The sequence below is a fragment of the Cryptotermes secundus genome, unplaced genomic scaffold (genome assembly GCF_002891405.2).
Source record: "Cryptotermes secundus unplaced genomic scaffold, Csec_1.0 scaffold128, whole genome shotgun sequence".
Classification (NCBI taxonomy): domain Eukaryota; kingdom Metazoa; phylum Arthropoda; class Insecta; order Blattodea; family Kalotermitidae; genus Cryptotermes; species Cryptotermes secundus.
Window position 1 is genome coordinate 586,163 of NW_019726222.1, and position 14,036 is coordinate 600,198.

General features: G+C 42.9%; 2 protein-coding genes across 6 annotated transcripts in view; one reads left to right on the forward strand and one right to left on the reverse strand.

The window, feature by feature from the left end:
- The window catches only part of LOC111863873 (receptor-type tyrosine-protein phosphatase N2), a 224,889-nt gene that overhangs the window by 183,262 nt on the left and 27,591 nt on the right, over positions 1-14,036 (forward strand). The window lies entirely within an intron of this gene.
- Positions 6,362-14,036, reverse strand: part of LOC111863871 (acyl-CoA-binding protein homolog) — a 20,805-nt gene continuing 13,130 nt past the window's right edge. For all 3 annotated transcript variants that reach the window (XM_033751235.1, XM_023850642.2, XM_033751236.1), the window contains exons 3-4: positions 7,580-7,694; positions 6,362-6,625 (exon numbers count right to left, since the gene is read on the reverse strand). In XM_033751235.1, coding sequence (XP_033607126.1) covers positions 6,492-6,625; positions 7,580-7,694 — 249 coding nt within the window. In that variant the 3' untranslated portion in view covers positions 6,362-6,491. The remainder of the gene's footprint in view (positions 6,626-7,579; positions 7,695-14,036) is intronic.

The window sequence follows — 14,036 nt, forward strand, 5'->3', positions numbered from 1 at the left end:
AGCAAAATTAGGCAAAAAGTTTCCCGCCCAAATAGTTTCCAATGCCTCCGGTAGATGGGGAAGTTATCGGGTACACTGTCAGAAAATGGCAGACCTCGCTGGCAGAAAGGGGCTGATAGCGAGCACCAGTACCGGTAAGATATGGCGACAGTAGAAATTAAAGGGGAACGTACAATAGACTACAAGTCGCGGTGCATGGGGAAACGCAACCCCCTCTAATGCTGAATAACTGAATGGGGGAATTGGTGCATAGATCCACGATTTGTTGTCCTAGGAATTAGTTGGAGGCTAGTGATCAGCTTCACACCTCGGCCGCTTTGCTCTCGTGGAAAGGGGCCCCCAGTACCCATTGGTAAGAAGTCTGTGTGGGCCCCAGAACCAGTGTGGACGTCATGGAGAAGAGAAACATTTTGCTCCCACCGATCTCGAACTCCGAGCCCTCGGACGTGCAGCTCGTAGTCAGTCACTATGCCGACTGAGCTATCCCGGCTCACTCTTAACTTGTAGGTCTACAAATGATATGGCATCGTCAAGTAATCTGCAACTTTACCCTGAACCTGGAGGCAGCATGTTCCTCCGAAACGCTGATACCTATCTTCGTCACATCCCAGTGTTGTTGCGTTGTGCATACATTGCCTGTCGCTGGAGATGATGCATGTTCATGATATCAAAGCAAGCTTATGATAACAGTGGCTATACACACAGCATCAAAAAAGACAAATATTAATTAATTCTGATAAAAAGTGTTTTGAAACCGTACTTAAAGATAAGATGATTCATCCTTTACGTAATATTAATTCAGTGCCTGTTTAAATATTACATACCATGAATAGCGATATGATGCATCAGTCATGAAGTGATTACAGAAGGAGGAGATAATCCGTACATTCTTGAGTGTTTAGAAAGTATAAAAATAACCTGATGTGGAAATTACGTCTGTCCATGTCTTTGTTTGAGACTAGTATCAATATTTAAACCGTTATACCGAATTTCTCAAAATTAACTTTAGCTAAACGTTATGTGATAATACCGATTTTTAACTATATTGATACAAAAATAAAGACTGGTTTGTTGAGGGGCTATGCTATGAGCCAGAAGGTCGCGGGTTCAAGTCCCGATGAGGTCATTGGATTTTTTTCAATTGACCTAATCCTTCCAGCCGCACTATGGCCCTGGGGTTCACTCAGCCTCTAACAGAAATGAGTACCAGGAATTAAATAAATAATTTTCCTGGGGAGTAAAGCGCGGCCGGCGCGTAAGACTGACAACCTTACCGCCATCTTTGAGCCGATTGTCTAGATAATGTGGGACCCTCAACGTCTCACAACTCTGTTGGCCTTCACGGCCTAGTACAGGGATAGATTTACTTTTTTACTTTACTTTATTTATATTCATAAATTGATTTTTCTATGTATCCCATAAATCATTTCGAATATGCTGAAATTCGACATACACTATTTCAGTACTAATGTTATATTTTAGCGTCCTGTTGCACTGATTTAAGTCCATGATTTATTTNCAGTAATTGACACTGAATAGTTTTGAATTTCAGTAGGGATAGCGACAGGCTACGGGCTGGACAGCCTGGGTTAAATACCAGGCAAAAGCAAGATTTTCGGTTCTCCATAACGTCTAGACCCTTTCTGGGGCCCACCCAACATCATGTCCAGTGGGTACCGTAGGATAATTCCCCGGAATTAAAGCGGCAGGGGCGTGAAGCTGATGAATCACTTCCATTTCTTGCTGAAGTCAAGGATTGTGGAGCTATACCGCCAATCCCCATTCGTCTTAATGGTATGGTGCTTAATTAAGAACAGGGACACCTTTACCCATAATCCATAATAGAGCCTACTATACGTAAAGACATAAACGGAATTTTTAATGTAGTCAATAAATAATTTTATGGATTTTATTGAAATTCGATTTGGAGATTTCCACCAAATATTATTCGACAATTTCGAATTTCAGCCATATTGATCTATAATAAAATCCAGTTTACATGATGACATAAATTAACTTTACGTGTTTATTCACAAATAATTTCACATACACCAAATTTGTTTAAATTCGTCACAAGTGACTTTTTCGCCAAAACTTGTTGGGCTGTTCCAATTTTCAGTCATATTGATTCGTGATAAAGCCTAGTTTACCTAGGTTCATGGATGGACTTTCAAGTAAATCTCATAAAACTTTTTACGAATTTAGTAGAAATTCGATATGAAAGACTTGCACCAAACATTGTTTGGTGCATCAGATTTTTTGCCACATTCATCAATAATAAAATCTAGTGTGCATAAGGTCAGGAATTGAATTTTTCATGCATATCGTAAAATCTTTTACAAAAACTCGTTATATAAGACTTTCACTGGCGGTCACGGAGGCCGAGCGGTCTAATAATTATTCCAGTTTTTAAATAAGCCTATTAATCTTCAAAGAACCCCGCTGGTAATTCTGTTCCTTATGTTATAGGATGCGCCCATTACAATCCTATTTAACTCAGTGATGTTTTACATTTAATTAAACGCAGCAGAATCAAGTTTTAATTGCAGCCATACAGGATTTATATCTACAATAAATAAACATCAGGAGCACGCGGTAGCGCAGTTGGTTGAGGCATTATGCTACAAGCCGGAAGGTCGCGGGTTCGAGTCCCGATAAGGTGGATTATTTTCAGTTAATCCAATCCTTCCAACCGCGCAATGCCCATGCGTTCGACTCAGCCTATAACAGAAATTAGTACCAGGAATCTACGTGTGGGGTAAAGGGTAGCCGGCGCTTAAGGCTGACAAATTTACGGCCATCTGTGAGCCGACTGTCTAGAAAAAATGTTGGAGCCTCGACGTCCCACAACCCTATGGGCCTCCACGACCTGTTACATGGATAGCTTTATCTTTTTACCTTTATAAATGAACATCAAGGACAATTAGTGGCGTTGTGAAAGGGTGAATAATCCATGTGAAATATATTTGTGCTCCATTTAGTTTTGGAGCTACCATGAATTGTTCTGCTTGCTGCTCCACATTAACTCCATTAAGATTCTTATAACTTGGCAGTAACAATAGCAATTTATCACCCACTACTACTTATAACGTCTCCCTTTCGACTACGCTAAAACAGAATGTCATTGTTCTGGAAACTGTGACCGAGCTATTCATGTTGCTTCGAATTCCTTGTATCATACCAACGAGATTTAGAATTGGGGTTTGCTGAAACGCAACCGCTCGATCGCTTCACCGCGTTGTAACGAGTTCAAGGTCTGTATTGTCTCTGTATAGTTTCGCAGGTCAAGTAATTTCCTTTTCCGTCCAGGAAAGAACGTAGATGCAGAGTTAGATCAGTTTTCCATACATGAACTTTTCTTTTTATTGCTAGTGGGGTGGGATTAAGTCCCTTGTGCTGTAGCCACTACTAGCCTATTGTACCAGCCCCAAATGATAGGTGAGGGTGATTGTGGAGCAATTGGTGGAATGAAGATTGGCAGGGGAAACCGAAGTACTCGGAGAAAACCTGCCCCAGCGCCACTTTGTCCACCACAAATCCCCCTTGACCAGACCCGGGATCGAACCCGGGCCGTCGCGGTGGGAAGCCAGAGACTAGCCGTTTGAGCTATGGCGCGGCCTATGCTTGAACTTTATACGCATAATGAAATGCCGCCGAGCAGGCTACTGTGGTTGAAACTGTGTAGATTTTTATTCGGGCTGTACAGGAAGAGTTCTATCTTCTGGGACATAACGCTTCGTAGACTGTTGAAAGTCAACGGATGTTTTTTAGGAATACTTCACCTTCATCTTCGGAGTGAAATAAGCCGAGCAAGAAAGTAGCATGAAAACAGGTGACAAGCGTCACACGGCGTTATATCCCAGGAAATAGTACTGCTCATAACCACACCTGTGAGAACCCCAAATCGTATAAGATGCATAGGGTTCGAATATTTGTGGGGGTTCCGCCTATCGTGGCTCAAACTTTTTATGGTCTTCTCGGTTTCTCCAGACGAATTTCTGGATAGTAGTCGTATTTTGGAGTCTCGCATATTGACATTGATGCTGATAGGCCTCTAAAAGTTAAACCTGTCCATGTGCTTAATTAATTAAGCACTACGCCATGAAGGCGTGTAGAGGAGTGGCTGTATAGACCCAGGTTTTCCTGACCTCGACACTAGATGGAAGTGAGAGGTCATCTTCATTACCCGGGCGCTTTAACCCAGGGGAAAGAGACCCTGTTATTTATTGGCTAGGGTGCTGCGTGGGGCTCAAACCAGTCTGAACGCTATGTAGAAGAGAAAAATCCTTACCCTGCCGGTAATTGAACACCGGCCTTCCAGCCTATAGCCTGTCGCTGTACCGAATAAACTATCCCGGCTCTAAAATGTTACCTATTCACCATTTACGAACATTCATAATCTCATTGACAGTGTATACCTCTGCAGGTGAAACAGCATTGTACAGGGCATGTGGACAGAGGAGCAAATCTCTGGACTTGTCCTCAGGGGATGCTGGTTCGCAATACAGCCGGGACACTGGCCAACCTTACTGAGGTACTTTCTGGTTTTTCTCAGCCCCTGGGGCCAAATTTCGGGTTACTACCTTGAGTGATGTCTCTAACTCTTCCTTCCAAATTCTTTCCAATTCGGTATTCAGTCGTCGTACCTTTCTGCGTTGCACAGTGTGGATACCTACCTACGTACCACTCGGCGCTACAGCCCAGGATGAGACTTTGCTTCCTCTGTAACAAGTCTCTACTGCTCCCTATTCCTCATCTTCTCTATCCATCCTTTCTCCTTCATCTTCTTCAGGTCGTTCTCAAAATCGTCTTGCCTTCTCATCCTGGGTCTTCCTTTTCTTATTTTGGAATATAGCCTTTTTAACATTCCCTTTGGCATTGCATTATCTTCCATTCTTTCGACGTGTTCCAACCATCTTATTCTCTCTGACTTGATATATCTTACTACATATTCTCCTTTCGGTAATGTACAGTGTGGATACTGACAGTAGAATAAATCAAAAGGAAAGAAACGCAGCTAGAATATAATGTAATAGTCATTCACATGCCGATCGTGGTGGCCGGCCGCGCTGTCTAAGACATGAACCGTCTTCGACCGCTCGAACACTGGGTCGTGGGTTCTAATCCGACTCGAGGTATGGATGTCTGTGTTTGGGTTTGTGTTGTTCTGTGTGTATGTAGCGGCCTTGCGACAGGCTGATCCCATTATGTCATGTAACTACGAGTATTATTGGCATAGAGTGTGAAATGAAACTCCTCAAAATCCATGACTCTTACGATGGAAAGTAAATTCAGGAGGAGGAAAACTACAGCAGGAAAAACTAAATAAACTATAATTATTTAAGCACTACGCCATGAAGGCATATTGGGGAGTGAATGTATAGATCCACATATTCTTGACTTCGGTACTAATTGGAGGTGATTTGTCAGCTTCACGCCCCTGCCGCTTTACCCTCGGGGAAGGAGCCCCGTGTACCAATTGGATAGGAGGCTGGGTGAGTCTCAGAGCCGGTCTGGACCACGTGTAGAAGAGAAAATTCTTCCCCATACCGGGACCCAAACAACGACCCCTCGGTCGTCCAGCCCGTAGGAAGTCGCTATACAGACTACGCTCCAAAACAAGAATGTAATTAAATTAAATTAAATTTACAGAACAACTGCAATTTTAATAACGTTTTATAACATACATAATCTTACATTTGATTTAGTACCCAATAAACAATGACATTCGGTTTACAGCAGTCATGAGAATTGTTCTCAAAAGGACGAGATGTGTCGGGGTAAGTTACCGGTGGACACAATTAATTCAAAATATTCGGAAGTCTCATTACACTGCCTTCTTCATTAATGCTGCTTTGCATTTAACCTCTGTTGGGATTACTTGCATGGGATCAGTGAGCGACTGTACAAAATTATTCGCTTCACTGGGGAAACGGCAGTGGTTTTCTGGAGAATTTCTGGAGAATAAAATATTCACTGAATTACATGTAAATCTGTTATTCTACGTAATCTATATGTCATATATATATATATTGAAACTAATATCTGTGTTCAAAGAATCTAATGCGAATTATTCAGCTACGCTAAATGACAAGAACTCTGTAAACATGTGAAAGTAAAATTTATAAATATAATAAATTTCCCAATTTTTAATTCATATATCATAATCCTACTCTAAGTTTAATGTTCTTGAAACTTGTTCAAATGACCCGGCACACAAACTTAAGGTATACAATCAATTTCTTAAAATCGAAACATTAATACTGGACTATTTAAATGCTTTTGAACTAATAAAAATTACTATCTGGATTATATAAATTTAACTGCAGGTTTCAAGGCAGGAAATCTTTCCAAACTGAAATATTGTTTTTAAATTTATTTTATTTTAATATATCATGCCATGATAATATAAAAGTATGTACAGATATAAGTCTTGACAATGCTTTCTCGGATTTTTCTCCCTGAATAAGTTAAATGCCTGCTGCAGTTGGTCAAGCGTATTCAGCCTTCAATTTCTCAACCAGTTCTATGTAAGCTTCCATGGCGGCCTCTTTGGACACTCCCTTCTTGCCGTTCCACGCTTCCCATTTCGCTTTGCCTTTTAAGTCCAGCATCCCTGGTTTCGCTGTAAGTTAAATTGTTCATTATTATCTTGCACTTTGGTACGAAGTAAATTACCAAGGATTTATTTGGTATGACTACAATAGGCCGGGGGTTGTTTGTCTTAGAAACTTATAATTTACAGCTAATAATTTTGAAGATGCCAACTGAAATGCCATATTAGACCGAATATAAGACGATGTTTTTGTTCAAATACTGCTTCTTAAAAAAGAGGGGTCGCCTTATTTTCAGGTCCTTAAGGTCTGGAAGTGGTGGAGAAGAGAAATATTAAATTCTCCCCTAGAATCGAACTGTGGTCGTCCAATTCATTATCATTAGTTGTACAAATTCAGCTGTACTGAAAACCCGAAGAGATGAGACTACTTGGAATAACATCCAAATGGATCCTAGACAAGTAGGATGTGATGATGTGGTCTAGATTCATCTGGCTCAAAGTAGGGCCTAGTGGCGCGCTCTTGTGAGCGTAGTAATAAAAGCTTGGGTTCCATAACAGACAAACTCCGTGCCCTGTGATCCACAAGCGAACTATACTGACCGAGCGACCGCCGCTTGTCGGCGAAGTTAGTGCCAACTTTTGCCGATAGGGGGTGTCACGTGGTCAGCGCAACGAATCCCCACGGTCGTTAATCACGGTTTTCTAGACCGGAGCCGCTATTTCCTTCAAATAGCTCCTCAGTTATCCTCACGAGGCTCGATGGACCCCGTTCCAGACCCGCTACTCAGAAAAATGTGATAGCGCCTGGAATCGGACCCGGGACCTCTGGATCTGTAGCCAGGAACTCTGATCACTAGGCCACAGAGGCGGTTCCGGGTTCCATAAATGAGCGGTAAATTTCTTGACAGCCGAGCGACTGTTAGTTCCTCACTACGACCTTCGCTTCACGGAGTTGGCAAGTTATGGCCATTGTGATCGGTCCAGGAAAACTTCGGAGTCACGAGAAGCGTTGTGATCAGTTACCTGTGTCATTGTCCCCTACAGTGGCTTGCTTGAAGAGGGCGTACAGCTCCAGAAGTTCATCATCACTGGGCCGCTTCGTGAATGCCTTCGCGCTCTCTGCAGCATCTTTAAATTTCTGCCAACAAACAAAAAGAAGCCATCATCCTGTAAGCTACACGCCGCAATTCGTGTTCTGCTGTAGTACTCAATGACGGGGGACTTCCTGACGTCAGTTACCATTAACAAAGGTCGTGCCATAGCTCAAGCGGTTAGTCGCTGGCTTCCCACCGCAGCGGCCCGGGTTCGACCCCGGGTCTGGTCAAGTGGGATTTGTGGTGGACAAAGTCGCGCTGGGGCAGGTTTTCTCCGAGTACTTCGGTTTCCCCTGCCAATCTTCATTCCACCAATTGCTCCACAATCACTCTCATCTATCATCTGGAGCTGGTACAATAGGCCAGAAGTGGCCGCAGTACAAGGGACTTAGTCCCACCCCACTAGCAATAAAAGAAATACCATTAACAAGGATTCATTTCTACTCGTTGTTCTACAGAACAACTTCGAACTTTGTGTCAACTAGGGAAATCTCCTGTAGTTCGTTGCATCGGCCAGTTTATTAAGCGAGCTCTATAGAGTAAGAGAGAACGCCGTGTGTGGAGACCATGCCTCTCCGTCTGTCTTTGACCTAGTCATCAGCACCTAAACCATCAGGCTTTTTTTTAATTCGATATGGGAGACTTTGATGTTCGAACAATTCGGATTCCATCTTCAGGGTAGAAAAATTAGCGAGCGAGGAACCAGAGTGAGCAGGTGTCTGAAGCAGGAACTGTCTCTTCTCCACGTCGTCCAGGCTGGTTCTGGGGCTCACCCAGCCTCTAACCAATGGGTACTGCGGACCCTTTCCCCGGAGGTAAAGCGGTCGGGGCGTGAAGCTGACCACTAGCCTCCAACTAATGCCTAGATCAAGAAAACCAGAGTGAGCTCAGTTTGTAGCCACCCGCTCACGTTGGTTCCTTGCTCGCGGATTTCTCTACCCTGAAGATGGAGGTGATACTTTCCTCCGGAACGTCGGTTCACACAAGATCTACACGGCGTCACATCCCAGAAGAGGGCATTCTTCATAGCCACCGCTGTGAAGACCTCAAATCTTACAAGAATTAACTTCTTAAATTATGAACTTTTAGACAATTTTTTGGAACTTCTTTGACGCGGATGAGTCCACGGCAAGACGTGTACTCACACAGGACAGTACAAACACAGATGTAACGTGGACATATACATCTATGCTTCAAACAGGACTGACATTCACAATCTTAGCTTTCGGGCGGCCGAAGACAGTAAATGTCTTAGAGCACACGGCCAATGTGATCGCATTTCTGTAAGAAAATGTACATACGCAAATTATCTTTTGGTCTCCTGTCTGTAAAAATATAGGAACAGAATTTGTTTTTGCACAGACAAGAATCGGCCATTGGGATAAATGTGATGCCCTGATGATGATACAATCACTCCGGTCCGAGCAAGATACTTCGCTTCACCCTTGCTTTCTCCCTGTCTCCTGGAAGTTAGTTGAAATCCGCGCAGTCTGCGGACTCGGTTACACCAATGAGAGGAGCTCTATTGACATCCACTGTACCATTCATTGCAATTATTTGCACACGTCTTGTCTGCTATCTTGAAATGTGTCACCTGAACAAATACGTACTTTGAAGTCAGAAAAACTGTCGAAGGTTTATTTAGACAGATTGAACAGAGAAAGACTGAAGCACAAAAAAAAACCAGAGAAACAAAGAAACGTGAAATGAAAAGACGAATATAAATTGAAGGTCTGATATTTTCGCCGCGAAGAAGATTTATTCGCTGAAACTTGGGTCTGCCTGACGTCATTATTCTTAAGACTACAATATGAAAAGCAGCAATGTCGGAATTCTTCGAAACACTCTTCGTGTGGAACGTTCCAAGACGTCCTTTGTGTTATGAAGAGGTTAACTTGCCTTTCCTTATAATGGCAAATATAATGCTGGCATAAATATTTCGTTTTCTTTAAGACTACGTTCTTCTGGGAAGTGACACAATGTAGTGTCGTAGACAATTACCAACATTTCGCAGTAATCTGCTGTCTCCATCTTCAGGGCATTAGAGTTATCTACCAGATTACACGGCGTTATATTCTAGAAGACAGTAACAATCACAGTCACCACTGTGAGAACCTCAAATATCAGTCAATTCTTTTTGTTGTTTGTTCTTGCTGTTGCCGTGGATGTCTCCGGGACGTTGAACAAAGTTGATAATGGTACCACTTCTTTTTACCTCCCCTGCATTCGGTTTGGTCGTATAACACAGCTGACATGTTAATTAGCCGTTATTCCGAATGAAGATACTGACTGGAGCCAGAAACGTGACGCCAGTAGTTTAAATGATCCAGGTTCGATTCCCGAGGCTAGGTACTGTTATTTATCCAACGGTTTCGGATATATCTCCAAGCAAATGCTACAGCAGTGTTTAGAAACTCACCGCGGGCCCATAGCCCGAGCCAGGTGACTCAAATTTACATCCACCCACCCAGCATATTTCTCTAAGATTCGTTTTAATATGTTACTTCTGTCTACGCTTATGTCCCTTCAAGTGTCTCTTCATGTTTCACAACCAGCTTTTTATCATCTTTTCTATGCATGCCCCATGTCCTGTCCATATAATTTTCCATTTTTTTCTTTCCATAATAATATTTGGTGAAGTTTCCTAAATGTTATGTTACAAATTATGGGGCTCCTCACTGTGTAAGTTTCTTTGTCCTCCTGCCCATTCTTTTCCTTACGTATTGCCATCCTCTTCAGCACTCTTTTCTCAAAAAGACTAAAGTCTGTGCTCATCTATCAGAGTGATAGATCATTCAATCATTTCATTTCATTAATCAATGGCTCTACAGCCCTTTGTTGGGCTCTGATCTCTTCTTCAGTTTCGAAATAATTTTTACACAGTCGGTAGGACTCCTTGGACAAGTGATCAGCCCGTCGCAAGGCCGCTACCTACACACAGGACAACACAAACACAGAATAAACGCACACAGAAATCCATGCCTTGAGTGGGATTCGAACCCGCGATCCCAGTTTTCGATCAAGCGAAGACAGTTCATGCCTCAAACCGCGCGGTCACTGTGATCGATTGAGTGACAGACCAACTTCGTGCAAAGAACACGTAACAAGTAAACATTAATTTAAATCCTAGATTAATGTTTCGAAAAAAATTGTTCATTAGTGTAATTAACGAGCTTCTGCGCCGAACATGACCTAGAAAAAAGTTTGAGATAAGTAACGGTCATATAATTAACAAGAACTTCAACGCGTAAACGTGAAGTTTTCAGGGAGCTACCGGTAACGCGTCCATGACAACAGAGCGTGTACTTTCAGCGCCTGCTGTAATCTGGATACGCTTTATTTGCAGTTTGTTGGCCCGTATACTTATCAATTCCGCTGGTAACGCGTATTCGTAGCGTTAGACACTTCTGTGACAAGCGGCCCAACAAGTTTACACGAGCCCACTACATAAACGGTCAGTGCCTCTTGCGAAACAATTTCTTTAATCAACTTACTGATCTGCTTATGTTGATAATGTTCAGATATAACCCGTCTATAGAGGGGGTTGCTATTATCGTCCATATTTGGACTCTTGATGTATAATTATACATCAAGAGTCCAAATATTATAATTGGACGGCGAGAGTGAACTGTATGTACAGCCCGGCCGAGGTTATCAGCTGAAGTCACCACTTAATCTCCGAGGTCAGTGAAACTACCGCACGCATTCGTTCTCTTAGTAAGGGCCCCCATACACACACACAGTTTGGCCTCCTGTTCGGCCTGCACAGTTGAAGACTGAAAGGCAAAACTGACGTGTGTGGTGCGGCCGGCCGGCCAATCGTTTGGACTGTTGGCCTGTGGGAAACCGGTCAGTCCGTCAGTTCTGCCTGCAGGACCATAGCACGTAACGTGTCTGACTCAACATTATAGGCTGGAAGACCATGATTGTGGCATGAAGCCTGCCGCTTTATCTGCGCGTGTATGGGGAGGAAAGGGAGGGGGTAAACTGTCACAGTTTTGCCTGTAAGGTCGATCGGAAGGCCAAACTGTGTGTATGGGGGGCCTAATAGTCACTCATGTTCCTTCCAATGGTACTGCTTTCGAAAATGCTCGATTTTCCTCTCATGACCCGCATATTTAGAATTCCGTCCCACCTCTGAGCTGCTGTTATCGAATCTGAACTTCAGACAATAAAATCCAGAAGACAGCAACCGACGCCAGTATACCAAGTTTTCGACTTGTTAGTATATTGGAACAACCCGCATTGTTTCTCACGTGCTTCATTATAATATTCTCATGGAAGATACAGTATTACACAAACTGAGGGTGTCTGAGAACAGGGTGTTGAGGAAAATATTTGGACCGAAGAGAGATGAAGTGACAGGGGGTTGGAGAAAACTGCATAATGAGGAGCTTCATAACTTGTACTCTTCTCCAAGTATAATTAGAATCATCAAGTGAAGGAGGATGAGGTGGGCAGGTAATGTAGCACGAATAGGCTAGAAGAGGAATGCATATAGGATACTGGTGGGAAAGCCAGATGGAAAGAGATCACTGGGAAGACCAAGGCGTAGGTGAGTCAACAATATTAAAATGGATCTTAGAGAGATAGGATGGGATGGTATGGATTTTATTGATCTAGCTCAGGATAAGGACTAGTGGAGGGCTCTTGTGAACACGGTAATGAACCTTCGGGTTCCGTAAAATGCTGGGGAAATTCTTGAGTAGGTGCAGATTTGGCGGCTCCTCAAGAGGGGCTCAGCTCCATGTGTAAGTAATGTGAAGAAGCAAGATGCAGTATTTGGATAATTATCAGTAGAAAGAGCATGGTGATGTTGACTTGCCTAATGCTGTACCTCCTGATTGCCCTGGTAACATGTTGCCACCTGTCTTGACTTTATACAGAGCGTCACTTCTGGGCACAAGTTCCACGTACCAAAACAAGAAAAAATGTGTTTACATATTGGAATACTAGTTTTTAGTGATGACGTTATACATAAAAATGTGTGTTCACTTCTAAAATTAGATATTAATTGTTAAAACGTTATGCTAACCCTCCTTCATATGGGAAGTCAGAGATATACAAATTTAATTTGAAATTGACCGTATTATTTAATTGAATTGCGTGTTCCAAATAGTAACGAAGCCAATTTAACGCAGTTTAATAGAGATTTAATTAATTTTCCAACAGAATTTTGAACTTAAGTTGTTACTGAGAAGAGACTTGAAGCTTTGGAACACACTGTTTGAATTTAAGAGCCTCATAGCGTGGTCTAAATGTAGCAGTTATCAGTTCTTCAAAGCCTTACGCCATTCATAACGATTCCAAGGCCACTGGGTTAAAATGACGACGATGTATTGAAAATTAATGGAAATTTGTTAAAGTACCTCTAACTTTACTGCCTATCGTTCCTCTGAAACGTCGGTTTATACTAGATTACACGGCGCCACATACCAGAAGACGGCATTCTTCATAGTTACCGCTGTGCAAATCTTACATTCGGGAATCTAACCCGCGACTTTCCGGCTTGTAGCACAGTGCGTCAACCAACTACGCTACCGCGCGCCCTTTACGCATTGTATACTTGCTAAATAAAAATAATCCACTCCCCATGAGAAGTTCTTATTAATTAAATGATAATGTGGAATAACATCAGAACCTGTTTTTAAAACAGGTTCCCGTTCCTTGTCCTGTAATTTTCATGACAATAATTTCCTGTTTTCTAGATCTTGTCCCAGTCACTGTTGAATCAGAGGCACGGTATATACAGCGTGTCCGAAAAGTAACTCTCCGATTGTAGAGGACTGTATTTCCCTAATGATTCACCGAAAATTAACTCGGAACATTTCTGTAACTAAATTTTCACGCGCGTTCCTCCCACTGCAGGATGGATATGCAGGCACCAAACAACTTCATCCCATCCTTGGACTTTTTTTTTTCCTGTGGCGCTACAGCCCAAATTTGGGCCTAGGCCTACCTCCATGAAACTCTCCGTTTCACTTCGGTTTACTAGATCTTACACATACGGTAGGACTCCTTGGGCGAGTGATCAGCTCGTCGCAAGGCCTCTACCTGTAGACAGACACAGAAAAACGCACACAAACATCCATGCCCTGAGTGGGATTCGAACCCACGATCCCGGCTTCCGAGCGAGCGAAGACAGTGCATGCCTTAGACCGCTCGGCTACCGTGACCGGCATCTCTGGACTTACTGTCATCAAATCAGCAACTGCTGGGACCCACTCTTTGAGTTGGCCACCTGCCCAGCACACCCATACACGACATTTGATCACACCTCCACAATAAAATTGGTGGGACTTCAAATTTGGTGATTTCGGATATTAAGTGATTGACTCTTATCTCCCATCCCAGTGTCCACGCCTGGTCACGCGGCCTCCGATATC